Genomic DNA, 22,594 nt, shown 5'->3' with positions numbered 1-22,594 from the left:
ACAAATATAATAGTTTCACACGCATAGCATATATAGTATATGCTTTATTAGGTATAGGATAACTTGTAACAAAGTTGTTTTAAATTTGGTTGCATTCTTTCTGTTTGGGAAGTTGAAACCTGAAACTAATTGTGAGACAACCAATCCATGACAAACCCATCACGTCACGACTCACACATATAGGTAGTGGCGGGCCCAGGAATTGAAATCACCGGAGGCATAAAAGTGGCGTGGGGGTCTTGGGGTAACGCCCCTGGAATTTTTTTTAGAGTTCTTATGTAATCGATTTACGAATATATACTGCAAATAGCAAAACATAGTAATAATAGTTCAAAACAATAAGAAAATACATTGTAATTATCACAATTGTTCTCTACGAGTTTTCATATTTTGAAAACGTGATATTACAACATCATTAGTAATAGTTTCAAGCAACACTTTTTCTATATAACATACAAGATAATCATTCAAAAATTGATCACTCATTCGATTGCGCAAATCTGTCTTGATAATATTCATTCCTAAAAAGGGAGAGAGATGGGTTAAGAGATTGACAAATTGAGGGGATTTGAGAGAAATTATGGCGAGAACTCTGGATCTCATGAAATACATACTTGTGCGGTTTGAAATAGGAAGAAATAGCTCGAAAGATGGAGAGAGAATGATGGAAAGAGAAGAATAAGATATAGATGAAATTTTAGAGAGAGAATCGGGAAGAAGGAGAGAGAATGGTTGAGAAATGAAAAATATTAGAGGAGAGTACATGTTATAGGTTCTTTAATAAAATTTGTTTTTTTTTTTATTAATCTATGTGGCTTGTCACATAAATTATGTAAGTTTATGGATGGAAAAATTATAAACATATATAATTTTGGTATATAGTATACCCAAACTATTAGTTTGAGTGATAAGAATGATGTATATTATCCTAGTGTCTAAAGTTCAAATCTCTCTTCCCCGTTTCAAAAAATCTAATAGATTAATATATAGTAATGGTTAAGATATTACATTTCTGGTAAGCTTTTCATGGTTTATCGTCACGAAATCAAAAGCATAAGAAACGGGATATGCATTGCTACTTGTTCGCCACGTCAGTATCCTCAATACCTAAACATACAAGTTGAACTTAACATAAATATTTGGAAGACCTACTCTAACCATATATATTCAACTTTACATATATATATATATATATATATGTATGTCTGGTACGTTAAACCACCATTAATCCACCAAACCAGAACTACAAGCACCGACAGAATTCACTAACAATGGTAGCCGAAGCCTCCACCAGTACTGCGACTCCTAGTCCCTATCCTATCAAAACTGTCGTGGTTTTAGTCCAAGAAAACCGTTCCTTCGATCACATGCTAGGATGGTTCAAATCAATGAACCCGGAAATCAACGGAGTCACGGGATCCGAATCCAATCCGGTCTCCACATCCGACGCGAACTCCTCCCGGATCGTTTTCTCCGAAGGCTCTGAATATGTTGACCCGGACCCGGGACACTCGATTCAAGACATATTCGAACAGGTTTTCGGGCAACCATGGTCCGCCGATGCTGCGACTGCCAATCTGACTCCGACAATGCAAGGATTCGCGCAAAACGCGGAGAAAGTGGAGAAGGGACTTGCAGAGAGGGTGATGAAGGGGTTTAGACCCGAATCCGTGCCGGTTTATAAGGAATTGGTGAGGAATTTTGCGGTTTGTGACCGGTGGTTCGCGTCGGTGCCGGCTTCGACGCAGCCGAATAGGTTGTTTGTGCACTCTGCGACGTCGCATGGGTTGACGAGTAATGATACGAAGTTGCTTGTTCAAGGGTTGCCGCAGAAGACCATATTTGATTCGCTTCATGAGGCCGGGTGTAGCTTTGGGATTTACTACCAGGAGCCTCCATCCACTCTTTTGTACAGGTATGTAACGCTAGCATTACCTCTCAGTTTTTTGCAATTAATTTTAAATTGTTTTAGGATTTTTATTGATATATTAGGAGCGTCCAATGGGTCGGATTACAGTATTGACCCGTTAATTTTTTAAAGGTTGATGACCGTCCGTTTACTTTGATGGGTAAAATGGGTTAACCCGTTCATCAGTACTCTCGAACCCGTAACATGTATATGTTTTTATTGAAATGGTCGGTTTTGACCTGAATCCATTTTTCAGTACCCTTGAACCCGTTCGTTAAGATACGGATTGGGTCGGACCCGCCGGGTCAAAACAGGTGTCCGGGTCAGTTGCACACCCCAAGGACTCAATATCACAAGGAAAGTTAAAAATATATAAATCATGTCATTTTTGGTTGTTATCTCTTTAAAGTTTTCATAAAATATGATTTTCCTGAAAGCAAACCGACCAACCCTAATTTATTTATTTTTTCTTTTTATAATTTTCAAGAATCAAATAAGTTGTGTCAATATAAGTATATAACATGTCAGTTGTATTGAAGTCAATGAGGGTTGCACACTTGCACTTAAATTTAAGACTTTGTATTTTTTTTAATATTTTATTTATGGAATTTAAGAGTTGACTTAGTTGGCCTATTCAAGGTTAAAACTTTGAAAGGTGACAAAAGGGTAGTATTAACAAATGCCCTAAGGACACTTATTAAAGATTGACTATATCATATCACAGTATGTCATGTGTGATGAACATTCTTCCATATATTTTTCTTAAACTAAAAAATAATGTCTTTTTCAAGTTCCAATACATTTTTTTTTCTTTCTTATCTAGTATCCCTGGCACTCATTAACATTTTCCGTGATAAAATAAGTACATGTTTTTGGGTTTATGGCCTTATGGTAGGTGCATGTCCGTTAGGAATCTTGATTCCAAAAAATAAAAAACAATTCTTTGATACATATCTTCAACAGCCAATTGCCCAATTCAGATCAGCCACTAACAATACCTAATAGGTTTCTTTCTTATATATATGATGGCATCATCAAGTGGTTTGAAAAAGAACCAAAAAAAGAAAAACAAAAAGGGAATGGAAATCCTATGTATATTTCTTTGTCTGTAGAAAACACAACTAAACTTATGTTTTATTCTTACTTTCCATTGATGTAGGAACCTTAGAGAGTTGAAATACTCAACAAAGTTCCATCCATTTGATTTGGACTTCAAAAATCACTGCAAGAAGGGAAAGCTCCCAAACTATGTGGTTGTGGAGCAAAGATTTTTCGACATACTATCATTGCCTGCTAATGACGACCATCCATCCCATGATGTCTCTGAAGGCCAAAAGTTCATCAAGGAAGTCTACGAGGCCCTACGATCCAGTCCTCAATGGAACGAAATGTTGTTCGTAATCATATACGATGAACATGGCGGATTCTATGATCATGTTCCAACTCCTGCATCATCTGGTGTTCCTAGTCCTGATGGTATTGTTGGTTCTGAGCCATATAAGTTCAAGTTTGATCGTCTCGGTGTTAGGGTTCCAGCCATTTTGATTTCTCCGTGGATTGAACCCGGAACAGGTACTATGAATCAACCTATTCATGTTAATTTGATTGAATTAATCTATGTACATTGTAATGTATAATTTGTGATGATTTTGTGTGTGTATATATGTATGTATGTATGTAGTGTTACATGGACCTTCAGGACCAGAACCTACATCAGAATTCGAGCATTCTTCGATCCCAGCAACTGTCAAAAAGATCTTCAATTTGAAGGAGTTCTTAACGAAACGTGACGCGTGGGCGGGTACTTTCGAGGGTGTTTTGAATAGAAAGACTCCAAGAACAGATTGTCCAGGTAAACAAACAAACATGATAGCCAATCCTTGATTCCTCATCATTCATAAGAACAGAACAACGTTGCTTATATAGTGAATGCATGCATGTATGTATATATGGTGCAGTTACTTTGCCTGAACCTGTGAAACTGCGCGCTGCGCAAGCAAAAGAGGATGCAAAACTGAGTGAATTCCAGCAAGAACTAGTACAATTGGCCGCGGTGTTGAAAGGTGATCATAAACTGGACATCTATCCGGACAAGCTAGTTGAGAACATGACAGTAGCCGATGCAGCTACATATGTTGAGAATGCGTTCAAGGAGTTCTGTGAGAAATGCGAGAGATCTAGAGAAAGCGGAGTAGATGAAGCTGAGATTGTTGATTTGGAGCCGAATCCACCAACCCCGCGGAAAACCTCCAAAACTTTTGTGCAGAAGTTTTTCTCTTGTATAGTTTGTGGTAATTGACTGATGATCATTTTCTCATTTTCATTTCTTGGTCTCTGTACATTGTGTATGTATTGCCTCTCTAGGATTTGATGGAACTTTAGGGTTTGCGTTCTTTGGTGGATGTTCTTGTTTGTTATGATTCCTAAGATGGTTTTTGTGCTTTTAATATGCAGTGTATAGTGTACTTGTGATAATGCGAAGCAGCCATTGCACCAACTTACTAGCTTGAAATCATAATTAGTTACAATATGCAGAGTACATTGAAATAACAGAGCATGAAAACAAATTACCAATTGTAGACGCAGGAATCTACGATCAATGTACTGTCCGTTTGAGGTCACCTGTAATCTATAAGGATTAGAGTGAGAATCATCGAGTGAAAGCTAGACACCATTGTGGTGCCGGTGAGGGAAGCTCCGACGATCAAGTTAGTAAGCTGATGGAGTGTTTAGAGATTCACCATTAGATTATCACCCGAGTGGTTGACAAATACTGTTTTTGTTCCTTCCCTTTTTAGTATCCCATGTTACCCTCCTTAACTCCTTTTGGTTGTCCTACATGTCATAAGACAAAAAAAAAATAACTGATAAAACCGTTCTCTCTCCAATCACACTAACAAACTTCTCGCTTTGGATGCTCTTTATTTGTGTCCTTATTTTGAACTTTTCTACATTGATGGGTTGCACCAGAACCCCCCATCCACCCCTCACCATCACCTCCTCTTCTAACATCTTTCACCTAAAGAAACTCTAATGGAGGGGAAGAGAGGAGACATTAGAATATACATAATCTCAGGCTTCATCTTGGCTTGCATCCTCGCGGGTGGAATTTTTCTTGGTCTCTACATTTTCCTCCCCGTCGCAGAATCTCAATCTTGGTATCCGATTGCAGGAATCGTTCTTGTAGCCATTCCATGGGCATTTTGGTTCTTTATGTATATATACAGATGTTGTTCACCAAAAAATGTGCAATTTCAAGAGCGCAGCAACATGCATAGATCTGCAGCTCCATCTACCACAACCAGGGCGACAACCAACCAACGATTATCTGTTGACTCCCCAACCTCTTCTCCTGATGGAAAACGTCACGTCCATTTTGGAGCAGTTGTCGTGTTAGGAACCGCTGACAAGGTAAATAATGTTGGTGGTGGTGATGGAGATGAAGAAGACTTGGAAGAAAATAATTCAGGCAGGCAACATGAAGGTAGAGTAACATTGGATGAGAAACCGGATTCGGTTTCTTCTAGGGAAAGTGAGCTGCCATTAACTCTTGGAATGTCATCGTCATAATAGTTCTGACTTCTGAATGTGAATTCTATAGCCGGTTTTGGAATCCTCGTCCAACTGTTTTAGGCCAATGTACGTTGATATGATTCCACCAGATGAGGCAGACATTGACAAACAAGCAGCAGCAAATTGAGGTGAAGAACAGCCTAAATGTATGGCAAGACCGGGTTGCATCGCTAGAATCTGGTGTATGATTTGAAGCAACTGCTGCAAATGATGTGAGAGAAATAGTCAGATGGATAGCATTACAGTAAGTTTGTACACATTTCTAAATCAAATGCAAGAACTATGCATCTGGTATTATGACATTTAGAAATGAAAAGATGATATACCTCGTGTGAAATCAACTTTTCCTTCTTTGACATCTTTCTTTATGAATTATGCATAAGAATAGAAGATAGGGCATTAAAACAGGTAACTGATAAACCACTCAGTCCAACATACTCCCACCCAACCCAACATGCTCTTCGATCTCACCACCATTGCCGGAGCATTTAGGGCTGTTCACGTTCATTTTCTAGGATGAACACCGATCATGTTACTGCATATTGACGAAATCGACAAAAAATTGTGCTCTTTATCGTTGTTATTATTGTAATTCCATCATTGAATTATCTGCCACATTCCGGGAAGTAGACTTTGTAGGGCTGAATAAGGAATTTGATCTTTGGAATATCAAAAACCATTCAAACACAAATGAGAATACAGATACCATCCAATGTACTTGTTAGACCCCATATTTTGGATACAGTTTCTTCTTCTTCTTTGATTGGCAGTTATAGTCATGAATGCTACTCATGCACCCAAGTTTCCTCTTCATTTTCTTTTATGGCAATCCAACGCCCTTCAAACCTCTTCTCTCTCCATCTAATTTAGGTATCTATCCTTTGTCAAGATAAATGTCAATAGCTCTATATATTCCGTCATAATTTCGGTGTGTACGAATGATGCTGCCACTGACATCTCTTCTAGTGATATGAAAGTACCTGCCTTCAAATTAATGTCACTTGCACCCTAAGCTAAAAGTTCTTCAATGAGTTCAGCCACCGTGATTAACCCTGAAATACTGGAGCCATTGTAATTACTGTGGAACTTCTTCTGATAGACTTGATATCATACAGCAGTTCCTTAGTGTAAACTTGCGAAGGCATCAAGAGGTCTTTGACAGTAGCCTGGTCTAGTTGTTTTCCAATTCCCAATCTCTAAGCTATTTCTACAATTAGGGCTAGCTTCCATGAAAATTGCTAACCTCTACATTTTAAACAATGATGTGCATGGAAGGAGCCCTTTCTCATTAGGCAAAAGCTGTTTCACTGCTTCGATGATTTCCCTCATCGAGTTCCTCTTGCAAATCAACATGTTCTCCTCATTGATGCTGCTAGAAAGTACCCATTTTCTATTGAAAAACTGACCAAGATCCAGTGCTTGGTGAAGAAATGCTTTCTAGCATTCAAAAAGCCTTAATGGTTTCATTCCAGCTTGGAAGGACTCTCTGCTCAAAAAAAGGTAAGAACCGTTATCAATAAGTTGTTAGTGCTGCGACTTTCTGTCATATCAAGGCAGTTAGCAAGGCAGATGAGGGTTACAACATTCTCGGTCGACATCTGCACTTCAAATCCCTAGAAAGACCTTGCTACAAGCTTGAAAGTTTCAGGGTCAGCCGGTATGTCTTGAAAGATTAAAGAGAGGTCTTCTTGGAAATTCCCTTTAAGTAAGGCAGCTGCCTTGGCAGATTTTGCATCCAGAAGTTTCTATTCAAAAATGGACAACAAAATCAATTCATAAATTACACTTGTCTTTTTAAGAAAAAGAAAAGAAAAAAACAAATGAGGGCTTATTTCAAGTATTATCATCTCTCTCTCTCAAGTGCGAGAGGCACTCCGTGTACATGGAGTTGAATATCTGATGAGGAACTAGACTAGGACAACCTGTAATGAATAAGATATCAAAAAATAACACCCCCAAGAACACAAAGAATTCCAAAGAAACAACAGTTGAATAAGAGATAAGGAACAAAGGAAATTTGTAAGACCAAAATGATTGTTTCTAGTCCTGGCCAGTGAACTAAGCAAGAACAAATCTGTTCTACAATAATATTTATCCATTTAACAAGTTCAACCATGAATTTACAGAGAAAGAATGCATATAAACATGAACAAGAAACACTAATATCAGAATAATAAGTTCTAATTACTCTAGTAAATTTTAAAGCTTTGATTGTGCAATGTGTGAATATTCTTGTTTACTGCTTCAAAATCAATTATTGATTCTATATAAGTGAAAGAAAAGGAGAATAGGTATGTAAAAAATCCAAAACAAAGGATTTAATGCACCCTAATAATGAAACCAATTTGTTCAACTTTACCAATTTGTGCAAGAAAATGAGGACATTCACCCAAATTCAAGAAAATGAACAACAGCAGCCCAACCAAAAACAAAGCATAGAACATGTAATGGTACATCAATTTCCTTACAAAGACAGACAGTGCAAGAGATGCAGAACATCATGAGACAGCGAAAGAAAACAGGGGAACATGCCTTGGGACCAGAATCTGCTTTTAACTTCAGAGAAGCTCTTAACACATACAATTATACACAAACCCATTTCATACAAATGAAGGAAGAAGAGAAGGAAAGCTTCCTTTGGGATCCAATAGAGAGAAGACACAGTAAAGTTTGAAAACTTGAGCAGCTGCTTCTTCCTTTCTTTGTTGTGAGCGCCTTGAGCAGGTGCTTCTAATGCTGAAACGCATACTCTTATTGATGCACTGCAACGACGGGGGGAAATCTTAGACCTGCATCGCCTCATCTTGTTTGTACTTAGTAGTCGGAGAATAGAAATGGTGGTTCAGAGTTCAGATTCGGACTATTAATGTGGGCCTAAAATCCACTGATCCGCCAATGATCCAGCCCATCAAATGGCTCAATGGGCCGCATCACTCCAATGATACAAGTAAATAGGGATGGCAAAAACATCAGTTTGAAGTCGGTTATGGATAGGACAACATTACATGTTTATGAAATATTTACATATACAAGCTCTAAATTTGGATTGGATTTCGGACGTACTTAATTGATTAAATCCGGATTAATTTAAATCTTGACAAATAAGTCGGATAATAACCTAATTCAGGTTATATTCTGGACAAATAAATCAGATAAAATTTCTATGTTTGAAATAGGACAAAAATTTTGTGTTTGTATGTAATTTATGCCCAAACTTGATTTAATCATAATCGAATAAATTCGATCATTTGAACCGAACAGAGTTTTATCATCTCTATAAATATTTATTTTCAGGACCTTGACTAGAAAAGAAATAATATTCCAAACTCATGGCAAGTGATGAGACAGGCGTAGTCTTCACCGACTAGATTCCTCTTACTCACGAGATCGAACAGAAATACGACACGTCAACAACTACCCTCAACCTCTTTCTCCTAAACCCTTCACAGCCAATCACAGTCTACTCTCCTTGATCTTCCTGTCCCCACGCGGCCACACTCCTTTGAGAACGATATGAAGAAAACATCGTGACTGATTTTTCAATCAAAATGGCATCCTCATCGTCGACACCGATTTGACGCTGAAGAAAGCGGAATGCAATGGATACGGCGTCTTGCATCTCCGCAGCGACTACATGGACTGTGCCTCGCCTTCGTCGTCGTTCTTCTACTGCAAACTCGAATGCCTCGGCTTTTTCGTTCTCTTTCTCATTTCAATCGATTCGATGTTCGTACAGTTCTTCTTGCTTGCAGTCGCGGCAATTAATTTGCAGCAGCACCAGTGGCAGCAGCAATGGGACCAACTCAAAGTCCAGTACCAAAAGAAGAAGTCGTGGAAAGAGTAGCAAGACCGATAATACTACTGGTTCTGGTTCTAGTAGCGGCGGCGGCATTGGTGGCGGCAGCGGTGGGGCGAGGACTTTAAAAGAAGAACTGAGGCAGATAAAGGAGATTCCGAGGAATGTGCTCACTTTGTATCAGAACGGGGATCCGTTGGGGCGGAAGGATCTCGGGAAGAGCGTGGTGAGGTGGATATCACGGGGAATGAAGGCCATGGCAACGGACTTTGCGGAAGCGGAGATGCAGGGGGAGTTCTTAGAGCTCAATCAACCCATGGAACCCGGCCTCACTTTTGTGATCCAGGCACAACCTTACCTTAGTGCTATCCCAATGCCACTTGGGCTGGAGGCCGTGTGCTTGAAGGCTTGCACTCACTATCCCACTCTCTTCGATCATTTCCAGCGGGAATTGCGGGATGTTCTCCAGGATTTGCAGCACAAATCGGTTCTTGAAGATTGGCGCGAGACAGAGTCTTGGAAGTTGCTGAAGGAGCTAGCGAATTCAGGTTATCCGTTGCTTCTCTATTGTGGATAACTCATTTGTAGTCTGTTTATGTAGTAGATATAGTTTTGTTGTTTTAGACAAGACGCGCCAGTTGTTCCCTTTTTTTTTTGAGTCAAGTTTAATTTGATTGTGTGTGTAATATGGTTGCAGAGTAAGAGATTGGTTGGTGGTCAATTGTATAACTCCTCTGTAATGGATTTTCAATGTTTATATAATTTGCTTCAAGAATTGTATGGTTTGAACCAAGATGTTGTATATGCAGGTCAGCATAAAGCTATTGCTAGGAAGGTAACCCAGCCAAAACCTTTGCAAGGTGTTTTAGGTATGGAGTTGGAGAAGGCCAAGGCTATACAAAACAGGATCGATGAGTTTACGAAACAAATGTCAGAGTTGCTTCGTATTGAGAGGGATGCAGAACTAGAGTTTACCCAGGAGGAGTTGAATGCCGTCCCTATGCCAGATGAGAGCTCTGATCCTTCAAAACCAATTGAGTTTTTGGTTAGTCATGGCCAGGCTCAGCAGGAACTCTGTGACACCATTTGCAATTTGTATTCGGTTAGCACATCAACAGGTATCTAGCATTTTATTTTCCCCACGACTTATTTACCTGCACATATGATTTCAAGGAGAATTATTCTCCTTTGATTTGGTCTCTGATTACAATTTACATGCTTAATGCCAGTTTGACTTAATTTATGTTACATGGATCGGGATGTGGACACAGGGTTAGGAGGAATGCATTTAGTGTTGTTTAGGGTTGAGGGAAATCACAGATTGCCGCCCACTAATCTTTCCCCAGGAGACATGGTCTGTGTGAGGATTTGCGATAGCAGAGGTGCAGGTGCAACTTCTTGCATGCAGGGCTTTGTTAACAACCTTGGGGAAGATGGTTGCAGCATCAGTGTAGCACTAGAATCTCGTCATGGTGATTCCACCTTCTCTAAGCTCTTCAGGAAAAGTGTACGCATTGATCGTATACATGGATTGGCCGACACACTCACATATGAGGTATTTGATAAATGGGTTTTCTATGATTAAGCTCTGCATGTGAGTTTGTAGTGACAAAGACACTGTTCTTACTTATTTGTATCCTATATTGCATTGCAAATTCAGCTTGAATAAAATAGGCGCATTCATGTTCCATAACTCTGAAGTTGGTACTCTACACTCTATGGGGCAATTATGTGAATCTTGAGACTTCCATGATATGTAGTTCGAGAAGGGAAGTACCAACATTAGAAGTTTCAGGAAAATGTAACTTCTTGACCTTTTTTGCTTAATTATTTCATCTATTGTCTAGACAATTCCCCTCATCTTCCGAAACTACAACTGCTACATCATGTTTCTAAATCATCCCTCTTATAACAATACTGACCACAGATGCTGGAAAATGTTTCCTTGTTGTGGATGCTTACTACCTATATAGACACCATCAGTATGACCTGTTCTATTACTGTTAAACCTTAACGTGTACCCAAAGTTCTCCTTAATATATGTCTATTTTTATATTCTAACAGGCTTTGGCAATGTGCACCATATTTATAGCTTGTTCTTTTTGAAGCGCAATTGTGAAGCCCTGATGCTGCTTCAGAAGAATGGCTTGCAGAAGAAAAATCCTTCAATTGCAGCTGTAGTTACACTATTTGGAGACAAGGAAGATATTCGGTGGCTGGAGGAGAATCATTTTGTGGACTGGGATGAAGCAGAGTTGGATGGATTGCTGGGAACTGAAACTTTTGATGATTCGCAGCGAAGAGCAATTGCCTTAGGGCTGAATAGGAAACTACCTGTATCGACAGTCCAAGGGCCTCCTGGCACTGGAAAGACAGGTTTGCTGAAGGAAATTATAGTACTTGCTGTTCAACAAGGAGAAAGGGTGCTTGTAACGGCACCTACAAATGCTGCTGTTGACAACATGGTTGAAAAACTTTCAAATATTGGGTTAGACATTGTGAGGGTTGGTAATCCCGCTCGTATATCTCCAGCTGTAGCATCAAAATCTTTGGGTGAAGTAGTGAAGTCTAGACTCGCTGATTTTCTAACAGAGTTTGAAAGGAAGAAGTATGACCTCAGGAAAGACCTGAGATATTGCTTAAAGGATGACTCCTTAGCTGCTGGCATTCGCCAGCTTCTTAAACAGCTTGGAAAGACACTGAAGATGAAGGAGAAGGAGACAGTGAAGGAAGTTCTATCTAGTGCACAGGTGGTGCTTGCCACTAACACCGGAGCATCAGATCCATTGATACGGCAACTGGATACCTTTGACCTTGTTGTTGTAGATGAAGCAGCACAAGCAATTGAACCATCTAGCTGGATTCCAATATTGTAGGGGAAACGGTGTATTCTTGCTGGGGATCAGTGTCAGCTTGCTCCAGTAATTCTTTCCAGAAGAGCCTTAGAGGGTGGGCTTGGTGTATCTTTGATGGAGAGAGCTGCAACTTTGCATGACGGCATAATTACAACCCAGTTAATGACACAGTATCGTATGAATGACTCAATAGCTCAGTGGGCATCAAAAGAGATGTATGGGGGATTATTAAAGTCCTCATCGAGTGTTTCTTCTCATCTTCTCATAGATTCTCCATTTGTCAAGGTATTACCTACTTACCTGTGTAACTAATTTTTATCACCAAATGGCGTCAGGAGTGTTTTCATGTTTTCCTTCGGTTTCATGGGCTACTCGAGATTCTGTCTTACGTTTTTACAATTGCCCATACTTACTCCCCATTGTCTTAAAATTGATTTATTTACTAAAATACGTTAATTTTGAGGAAAAATATTTATGTATTGAAATGCAAACGGCTTGAGTTACCAGGAACACTCCTGAAGTCTCGATTAATTATAAATATTTGATATAGAAGGAGACCCTTACTAGAATATATAAACTAAAGTTTTATTAGAGCACATATCTTCACTTAAGCTTGTAGGTTTTCTATCTGCGAGCAAATGCTGCTATTATTGTGTTGCTAGATTCTCATTGTAAATGACTTTTGATTAGATATATGTCCCGATAGGTAAACTGAGGCATGGTGTAGAGAATGACCCTGTATAAAACTCATAGAAATTTGATACCTTGTTATCTAATCTTTATGGAATATATGCAAAGCGTCACTTACAAATTTTTTGTTCATACTGCAGCCCACTTGGATAACACAGTGTCCGTTGCTGTTGCTAGATACAAGAATGCCTTATGGAAGTTTGTCAGTTGGTTGTGAGGAGCATTTAGATCCAGCTGGCACAGGCTCATTTTACAATGAAGGGGAAGCAGATATTGTTGAGCAACATGTGTTTTCATTGCTTTATGCTGGTAAATCTTCTTGGCCCTTCATTACTGTTAATATGTTCTTGCATTTCCATTTTTACCATTTTAGTTGGACTAGCGGGTAAGGATGTTATCTTAAAAAAAAATGTATCGAGGAAATTATTCAAGGGATAAAAAAAAATTTCACTGCTAACATCCATCTTTTTAAGTTATGAGGACTGTCAAGACTTCCCTTGTTATACGGTTTTTGACCACTGCCAACGGTCTTACTAATGTATAGTGAATATATAATTAAAAGACCAATATCTAACCATCTGCTTTTATTTATCTTTTGTAAATGATACAAAGAGCCTTGAAGGTATTCATACGAACTATTACAATAATATGTTATGCAGGTGTTCGCGCGACAGCCATTGCGGTCCAATCACCATATGTTGCCCAGGTACAGCTCTTGAGGGAAAGGCTGGATGTGCTTCCAGAGGCTGCTGGTGTTGAGGTTGCAACAATTGATAGCTTTCAAGGTCGAGAAGCTGATGCTGTTATTATATCAATGGTATAGTTTTTACTCTTATATTCTGCAATTTCATTTAATGTCCAGCAGTTTTCCTTAAACATACTATATTTAAACCATCTGCTTATTTGGCACAGTTTTTATGTTGGGTAAAATATATAGTGTAATATTTTGTATTGTGTTGGCAGTCCTTTTTCGTTCCAGGCTTATCAAGTCATAACTCATAAGCAGCTATCTTTTTCTGTTCTAGGTTCGATCAAACACATTAGGTGCTGTTGGATTCTTGGGAGATAGTAGGCGAATGAACGTCGCCATATCAAGGGCACGCAAACATATTGCAGTTGTCTGTGATAGTTCAACAATATGTCATAACACCTTCCTGGCTAGGCTCTTGCGTCATATCCGTTACTTTGGCAGGGTGAAGCATGCGGAGCCTGGTTCCTTCGGAGGATCTGGGCTTTGCATGGATCCAATGTTGCCTACCATTAGTTAGCATTGGATACCATTCAACTATATATATTTCTAGTACACGTCCTATGATTCTTTTCGAGGACAACGGTGTGACTGTCTAGCAATCTGTCCTCTCACACCCCCCATTTGCTTCGGCAACAATATATGTACAGCAAGCTTTTTTTTTTTTTGTTCCTTCTTTTTTCTTTGTTTCACATTGTAATAACTTCCGCTCCAACCATTCTTGAAACTTGTATATAGAATCATGTCAGATATTGAAAATCAACACAACCGCTCTACTAAACACTAATTGATTTCAACTGATTAAAACACCAGGTGAAGGATTCAATTATTCAAGATCCTGGTGACTTGTTGAAATTGCCACTTCAATGGCCTAAGATCAGAGTGGAGGAGGAATTGGGGACATGAATCTCTCATTACCGAACTTAATTAACAACCGTACATGTTCTGAAAATACGTACTAGTAAGTAGTAGACGTACATCATACTTAATACACTATCAATCTACCTCAAACACACATGTCAATTCCACTTCAGTCCCTCCTTCAGATACACTGATACACCACACCACGTCACCACTCATTTTCTTGATCTAAAGTGCAGAGATAATAAGACTAGAGCTGGGGGTATTTTGGTCTTTCAACATGCTGTCCAGTTGTTTCACAAATCTTTCCATAGCTGGAGCAGGCAAACAGAGTGGAACCAATATTCCTTCCTCTCCTTTCGTGTTCTTCAACGGTATATAGAAACTTGCCACGCCAGGTATGGCCCCCACACCTCCTTTTGCGGGCCCACCGTAAGCAGGCATACCCCACCCTATATCCAGCTCTCCGAACCCGGCACGTGTGACGTCTGATACCAAATACGACCGCACCACAGTGAAGTGGGGCCGCCCCTTCACCACCATCAGATCCGCCACTGACTTCATGTACTCTCCATCGACTCCCGCCTTCACCTCCCTCACCTTCTCTACCGCGAACCCCAGCGGGTTCTCTTTGAGTTCTTTTGCAGTCGCGACTGCCACCGGAAATGCGAACGCGTTCCCGTAGTACCCCTTCGGCACGAAGGAATTCGACTTGCCGCGGGAGTTGATTATACAGATGATCCGCATCTCTTCCTCCGGGTCGGGTCGGAGCGCGATGGTGCGCAACCGCCAGAGGCAGGCGGTTAGGATTTCGAAGGTGGAGCAGTTGCGGAGATGAGGTGGGACGAATCTGCGAATAGCTGAGATTTCTGCGGAACCGAAGAAGAAAGAGCGGTGGGCCATGTCATCAAGTGGGATTATAGTGCCTTTGCTGTCCGGCACCTCATCGTATTCCCTGTGCGTGCGTGTCACATGCGGTGGATCTCGGGCAAAAAGAACGTGACGGCCCCAAACTGGCTGCAATGATGGTACAGTTGCGCCACGTGCCATCTCTCCTACGGCGGACATGAATTGGACGAGACCCTGTGCATCTGCCATTGTATGGTTGAGACGGAGCGCAAGAATAAAACCACCGCATCGTAGGCGCGTCACCTGTCACCAACAAATATTTTCAGTTGAGTTGCGGGCCCTTGCATGTGGGTAAAGGTCCAGAAAATGTACTATATATATTCTTTGTCTTCCTATGTATGGAGATTCTTCTGTAATCTTGTGCTCTTTATATATATTAATTGATTGATTTCATCAACCAAATGATGCCACGGGGCCAATATATTTGAAATAAGGTTAGGAGTTAGGGGTTCGTATATATTTCTGATGATCTGATCCTACCTAACCTTCTAATATTATATGAAATAAGGTTTGGGGTCCATATTTCTGACTTTTTGCTCTCAAAAAGCAGTGTGTACTGCTCTTTGTCACATCCACCAAAAGGAAGTGGCCAATTATTCACTCCAGGACAAGATTCAAAGGTTATCAACTAGATCAAAGAGTAATACACCAGTGCTCACAGCTCACTAGACTATCCATTTGTGTATTTTTATCAACAGTGTGGCAGTTCAAATCCTACTGGCATATACATATATGTATATAGAAAATTGTGAGTATATGTGCTTGCATGTGTGTGAGTACGTATTGCATATTTCTAACTTTTTGCTCTCAAAAAGCAGTGTGTACCACTTTTTGTCACATCCACCAAAAGAAAATGATCAATTATTCACAAGTAGTACTCGAACCAGGAGCTCCAGGACAAGATTCAAAGGTTATCAACTAGATCAACGGTGTGGAGTACAAATCCTACTGACATAGACACACACACAGAGACATATATTTTTGTGAGTATATGTGGTTGGAATGTGTGTGTGAGTGTGTACGTATTGCATATGTATGAAGTCTATGTGTCATAAAAAAGGAAATGATAATGAGTGTCGATGAAAAAAATAACATTATATAATGATGAAAAAAATGTATGTACGTATTAGAATCTAAAAAAGATATATATTTTAAGTTTTAAAAAATATGTGAGAGAGTGTGTCAATCCTTACAAATGGTCTTAGGGCATCTGTTAACATCATCATAAAAAATAAAAAATAAAAAATAAATAGATCTAGAGTTTATATGGGGAGAACAAAACAATCCAAGTGTTCTTGTTAAAAGGGGGAAAAAAAGAGAGAAAATCTGAAGAGGAAGTACCTGAACAAGTATCAAGGGAGAGTTGAGCACAGCAGAAGAGCCAGGAACATCAAAAATAAGCTCCTCCAAACAAGGAAATGGAGGATGAAGTGCTTCACCAAATTCTTCAATACTAACATCAGCATCACCCTCAACAAACAGGATTCCCTCACCATTACAATCCACCATAAGTTTACGCGCAGGGCCTTCCCTGAGCCTCCCCGCCAACGGGTAGTAAAACACTAACGCTTTTGCTAGCGCCTCCTTAACGATCTTAGCAGGGTCTTTCCCTTTCATAGAAGGATTGTAACGATAAAATTGTATAACCGGGATATGGAATCGGAGACCTTCTTGGTCATCGATGTCGGAAAGCAGCTTTAGCTCACGAGGAACTGGTTTGGCGGGGGAGATTAGTTCAGGTTCATATCTACGGACCTTGAACACTAGAGAGGTTGGTGGTGATGCCATGGTATGGCTAGCAGGGAGAAGAAACAAAGAGTGATATTATAGTGGGAGATTTGTGTGTGAAGAGTCATTAAATCTACCTGGTATTTATAATGTGAGTGGCCTAAGTGGAGTGGAGACTCTTTTTCTGTTTTTTTTTAAATAATTAATAAATGGTTGTTGGAGGTGGTGAATTGCAATGTGAATCACTTTTTCGGCTGCTAATGACTTGATTTATTGATTGTTGACTTAACTAGGAAACTGTGACCATAGTTTGGCTCGGCTCGGCTCGGCTCGGCTCGGATTGTGGCTCCAAGAGTTGAGGGTTATATGGGTTGCCAAGATACATGCTATATTTTAGAGATGCAAATATGTATCGAGTCACATAAAATTCTTTCTAACAAGATCCATTGTCAATGAGTTTTATCGAATAAATCTTAATTCCATTATTTTTTTCAATGGAATTTCTTAATTCCATTGTTTTTTTCAATGAAATTTCAAAAACAAATAAATTCATAACTAAAATAATGAATTTTAAACTATGTTTTAAAAAACAATATAATCTACATTAAAATAATAAATTTTGGAGAGTGGAAATAAAACTATTTCATTGATTAAATCAATGGAATAAACTTGTTGGGCTATCATGGACTACCAAACAGATGGGCTACACGTCATTTTCATATATGTATTTATAGAGGGTTTCTCATGTGTAGGATCCCGCACTTTAAATTTATCTAACACTATTCACGTGAAGATCTCATCACTTATGGAGGCCCATTTACGCTAAATTAATGGTGTCAAATTAATCCATCATTTTATTTCCCTCACCTGAGAATTTTCCTATATTTATATATGTATTTTATGACAAAAAAACTGTCAACTTTTAATCTATGTTGGCTTTGGAAAACTTTTAAGTTATGAAAAATAAATTACGAAAAAATAAGTTTTTAGGTGTTTGATGAAATTTGTAAGACGTGAAAAGCAAAGGTGGATCTACATGATTTCACTGGGGCATGGGTCCCAATGAAGTCATGGGAGATCCATTATATATGAATAAAAAAAATTAGGCTCCCATTAAATATATAATTGGTCCCCAATAAAAAAAATGCAATTCTTCTAATGAAAATAAAAAATAAAAAGGTACGCCTAAACCTTACGGACATTGAGAACAAGTATTACAAAAGAGAGAGAGAAGGAGAGAAAATTTTGTGTCAAATCTCGAGTGTAATTAATTGGGTTCTTGGATGAGATAAAAGTTGGTGAGAGTGTGGTTGTAACAATTTTTGACGTAGTGAATTTCTCTAATTATCTCTGACAAACAACCGTGATTTTTCTCCAAATTTTAGAGTTTTTCACATATATTCTTGTGTTGAGATTGATTTTATTTATCTAGTTTCAATTTTTCTTTTTTGTTTTTGATATTTCTATTAAGAAGGATCAAGTGTAATGTACCCAACAATTACATATTTATAAGCAATAGTCAGTGTTTTTGGGGAAACGTATTAGGATCTTCCTTGAAAACATCTTGGAAACCTCAAGAATTTCTACCCAAAATCTTTTTCATAGTCTCCCTAGGCTTGACTCTTTTTCTTTTCTGTTTTGTATTAAAAGTCTGTGAGATCTATCTACCACCATTCATGTGTGAGCCTCGTCACATATGGGGTTGCACCTACACCAAATAAAGGATAATACTTGAGACTCTCAAAAAATAACCCCCAAAAGACCCCATTAATATGGAGTGTTGGATATAAAGTGTTGAATATGAAGTGAGTCTTACATGTGTGTTTTTAGTCAATGACTATTTTAATACCACATAAATTTAAAAGATTTTTGGGATCATATTTTGAAGGTCTCTAATATTGTCCCCAAATAAATTATATTAAATAAAATATCGGATCCCACACTCGAGTATTTTCATACATACATACATACATACATACATATATATATATATATATATACAAAAATTCTCCTATATGGATCAAAAGTGTGGACCAAGTTTGTGGACTTGTTTTTCAACCATAGATGTGGTGGGTCCCATAATAAATGTGTGGCTCCCACTTATGTTGTGGTTTATTACAACCATTGGATTTTAATCCACAAACTTGGTCCACACTTTTTGATCCACGTAAGAGAATTTCTATATATATATATATTTATTTAATTGTACCATAAATGTGATGTAGACCTGGGTTGGGTTGTTGGGTGGAAAAAGTTAGAACCCACTTTCAAGTTTCAAAAGTAGCATGGAATGTAAACACTGCCCAGACATTTGGGATACATTTGCATTAAATGTATAGTTCATCCGTTGGTATATATGAAAAGAAAAGTTTGTAATAATTGAGGATTTTTATAAATATAATAATAAAAGGTTAATTGGTCCAAGTAGTGGTCCTGGTCCACATATATGAAAACAAAAACACATCAAAAGATATTGACAAATAGTGGTCACTGTACATTTCATCCTTACATACATATATCCCACCAATTAATTACTAAGTACACTGTGAGGATTCATTTTCACTCAAATTGAGGTTTGTTAAAGTTTTACGTTGGCTGTTGATCAACCTCAACTCTCGTAGTTTATACGAGTTTGGGATCCACTATAAACACAAGCTGAATTAGGAACAAGATACTATCTAAAAAAAAACGATATATGATAAAATATTTATAGATAAATAAAATATGGTTTACAAAAAAAAATAACTAGAAATATCAAATTGTTGAAACATATATTTCCGATTCCAAAAAAATAATTATTGTTAGCATAAAGAATTTATGGAAAAAAAACACTTATCTTTAAAATACTATTGGAGTAAAAATATCAAATTTCATGTAATATTTTTTATTTTACAATATTAGTTTTATAGTCGATATTCTTCTCGTATTGATGATCTGTATTAGATATTCTCATAGTGGGAATTCTTGTTTGCTAATATTCCTTTTTTTTTTTGCTCGAATCTCTCACGTGTTTATAACATAGAGAAAACAAAAAAAAAACAATTTGTGAGATATGTCAAAATTTTGAATATTAATAAAATATATCGTGTAAGCACCAAAGTATAAAAAATCAATACATGTTCAAGCTAATTATTTGAATTTATATATGGTGGTTGAGATAATTTTTATTTGTTGTAGTTGAATTATAATAATGTTACAATTCTAGTTTGAGAGTCACAGTCAAATTATTATATTTCGTTTTTATTTAATAATTAAAACAAAAAATAAATATTCAATTGAATTACATTGTGATAATATAATACAATTTAAGTTGTGACATAATATTCAATTGAATTACATTGTGATAATATAATATAATGTTCAATTGAATTATATTTGTATTTTTATCATTTTACAAATTCAATGGTATTTTTTTATCCGAAATAAAAGTCAAATTCAAGATGAAAAGTACATGATAATTCTGTACCGTTGAATATAAACTATAAATATCCCATATATTTTTCCTATTAAATTTATTTTTTCAAAAAAAAATTATTGAATTCTTAAAACCGATCAAAATATAAATATAATTTTTCAAATTAAAAAAAAACATTTTGAGCTCTCATAATAAAGCTAAAGCGGGCTCTTATTTTATAGCAAAACGTGCGTAACCCTTGCATCCCTCTTCAAAAAAAAAGAAAGGGGTAATCGTGTTACTCATTATCTACCTCTATATATATATGTATGTATGTATGGATAATGCTAGACACCCCCAAAAGTCCCCAAATCTATGTGGCATTAAAATAAAAATAGTTTTTGATTAAAAACACACATGTAGGACTCACTTCACATCCAACACTCCACATTAAATGAGGGTCTTTTGGGGTATCAAACATTATCTCATATATATGAAGAATATGTATAAATTAATTGATTGCAGATTTTAGAATATACAATTATACAATTTTTTTTTCTAGATCTAACCCCTTATACTCAGGAGGCTAGATCCTGATGAGTAGCACAATTTACCGTTGCAGCAATAACGTAAACTCGCCAAGCTGAAGAGCCTCTAAATAAAAGCCATTTAAAAGAGCACCATTACTGGTGCACTCAGGGCCCGTTTGGTTCAATGTATTGCGATAGTAATTGTAATCCATTTACAAGTAATTCAATTATGGTAATGTCATTATAATGTAATCTTATTAAGGTGTTTGGTTTATAAAATGAAAATGTATTCCATTTTTCAGTGTTTTCCAAAATTACCCTCATATACATTTACATATATTAAAAACAGTATTGAAAAAAATCAAGCGTTAGCCCTAAAGCCTGGCCTCGACCCGAACGTGGACTCCGACATGACCTGGACTCGATCCCAGACCCGACATAACCTGAACTCCAACCCAATCACGGCCTGACCTGGGCCCGATCCTCAATCTGATCCGATCCTGGACCCCGACTTGATCCCAACCTAACTTGGGCTCGATCCTAATCCTAAACTTAGCCTTATCTTGGATCCCGACATGACCCGAAACAAATCCCATACCCCAGCTTGACCGGGACCCGGACCAGATCCCGGCCTAACATAGGCTCGATCTCGAGCATGATCCAGTATCTCGGGTGATCCCGGATCCTTGCCCTGATCTCGAATCTCAGCCCCGATGCCTGATCCCAGGTTTGATCTTGGATTATGGCCCCTCTCCTAGATCCTAGGCTTGATCCCAAGTCCAATCCTGGATCCCAACCCCGATCCCAAATCCCAGGTTTGATCTCTGATCCTGGCCATGATCCTGGATCCCACATCTCGGGTTTGATCTCGGATCCCGACTCTGATTAGGGATCCTAGGTCCAATCTCGAATCCTAGCCTCGATCCCAGATCCAAGGTCCGGTCCTGGATCCTGGATCTCGGCTCTGATTAGGGATCCTAGGTCCAATCTCAAATCCTAGCCTCGATCCCAGATCCCGGGTTTGATCTATGATCCCAGGTCCGATCCTGGATCCTGGATCCCGGGTTTGATCCTGGATCCTGGCCCTGATCCCGAGTCCGATCTTGGATTCCTACCCCAATCCCAGATCTCGGTTTGATCCCTCCCCGATCTTGGGTCCCGAGCTCGATCCTGGATCCCTACCTCAATCCTAGATCCTTGGTTGGATCTCGGATCCCGACCTTGATCCCAGATCCCACTTCGATCTCGTATCCCGAATCGGATTGCGACCTCGATTCTTAATCCCGGACACGACCAGACTCGGTCTTGATGCCCGGCCCAGGCTTGAGGACTTTAATATGTAAGGATCCCGACCTCGATCACGGATCCGAACTTTAATATGCAAGAGTACAATTATAAATAATTTAGAATTATTGGGGATATAATTATCCAAGGAATAAAAATTTGATTTTGTAATAACAATACCAAATTTTAAATGATATTTGGATTACTTGTTTTTGTAAGGAACTCAATTACCAAGTAATTGGATTACACTAAATTTTTAAATTAAGGAATATCAAACATTGTCATGTAATGTGAATTCAATTATCATTATATTGTAT

The 22,594-nt window shown here is 38.3% G+C and overlaps 3 protein-coding genes and 2 pseudogenes across 3 annotated transcripts; 3 read left to right on the top strand and 2 right to left on the bottom strand.

Moving 5' to 3' along the window:
- The first annotated feature begins 1,158 nt into the window (after positions 1–1,158).
- LOC119997337 (non-specific phospholipase C4-like) lies at positions 1,159–4,356 on the top strand. Its single transcript, XM_038844278.1, has 4 exons — positions 1,159–1,915; positions 3,069–3,481; positions 3,591–3,761; positions 3,868–4,356. Exons 1-4 carry the CDS (start codon positions 1,272–1,274, stop codon positions 4,206–4,208), a joined length of 1,569 nt encoding a protein of 522 aa, XP_038700206.1. The 5' UTR covers positions 1,159–1,271; the 3' UTR covers positions 4,209–4,356.
- Positions 4,357–4,475: 119 nt separating this feature from the next.
- LOC119997340 lies at positions 4,476–5,669 on the top strand. Its single transcript, XM_038844281.1, has one exon. The coding sequence runs from the start codon at positions 4,943–4,945 to the stop codon at positions 5,477–5,479; it is 537 nt and encodes a 178-aa protein (XP_038700209.1). The 5' UTR covers positions 4,476–4,942; the 3' UTR covers positions 5,480–5,669.
- LOC119997339 lies at positions 5,543–7,223 on the bottom strand (annotated as a pseudogene).
- Positions 7,224–8,923: 1,700 nt separating this feature from the next.
- On the top strand, positions 8,924–14,305 carry LOC119997463 (annotated as a pseudogene).
- A 160-nt stretch (positions 14,306–14,465) lies between these two features.
- LOC119997464 (benzyl alcohol O-benzoyltransferase-like) lies at positions 14,466–17,192 on the bottom strand. The gene is made up of 2 exons (XM_038844510.1): positions 16,683–17,192; positions 14,466–15,584 (listed from the first exon to the last, which is right to left on the bottom strand). Exons 1-2 carry the CDS (start codon positions 17,127–17,129, stop codon positions 14,661–14,663), a joined length of 1,371 nt encoding a protein of 456 aa, XP_038700438.1. The 5' UTR covers positions 17,130–17,192; the 3' UTR covers positions 14,466–14,660.
- Between the last annotated feature and the right edge of the window lie 5,402 nt (positions 17,193–22,594).

This window comes from Tripterygium wilfordii, chromosome 4 (assembly GCF_013401445.1).
Source record: "Tripterygium wilfordii isolate XIE 37 chromosome 4, ASM1340144v1, whole genome shotgun sequence".
Lineage (NCBI taxonomy): Eukaryota > Viridiplantae > Streptophyta > Magnoliopsida > Celastrales > Celastraceae > Tripterygium > Tripterygium wilfordii.
Note: the sequence above shows the minus strand (reverse complement) of the source record. Positions and strands in the feature narration are given on the sequence as shown.

Bases quoted from the DNA above. Each gene is read 5' to 3' on its own strand.
- LOC119997337 (XM_038844278.1), top strand. From the start codon at position 1,272: ATGGTAGCCGAAGCCTCCACCAGTACTGCGACTCCTAGTCCCTATCCT. The intron at 1,916-3,068 runs GTATGTAACGCT...CCATTGATGTAG, and splicing joins CCATCCACTCTTTTGTACAG to GAACCTTAGAGAGTTGAAAT. The intron at 3,762-3,867 runs GTAAACAAACAA...TATATGGTGCAG, and splicing joins TCCAAGAACAGATTGTCCAG to TTACTTTGCCTGAACCTGTG.
- LOC119997340 (XM_038844281.1), top strand. From the start codon at position 4,943: ATGGAGGGGAAGAGAGGAGACATTAGAATATACATAATCTCAGGCTTC.
- LOC119997464 (XM_038844510.1), bottom strand. From the start codon at position 17,129: ATGGCATCACCACCAACCTCTCTAGTGTTCAAGGTCCGTAGATATGAA. The intron at 15,585-16,682 runs GTACTTCCTCTT...TGTTGGTGACAG, and splicing joins CTCCCTTGATACTTGTTCAG to GTGACGCGCCTACGATGCGG.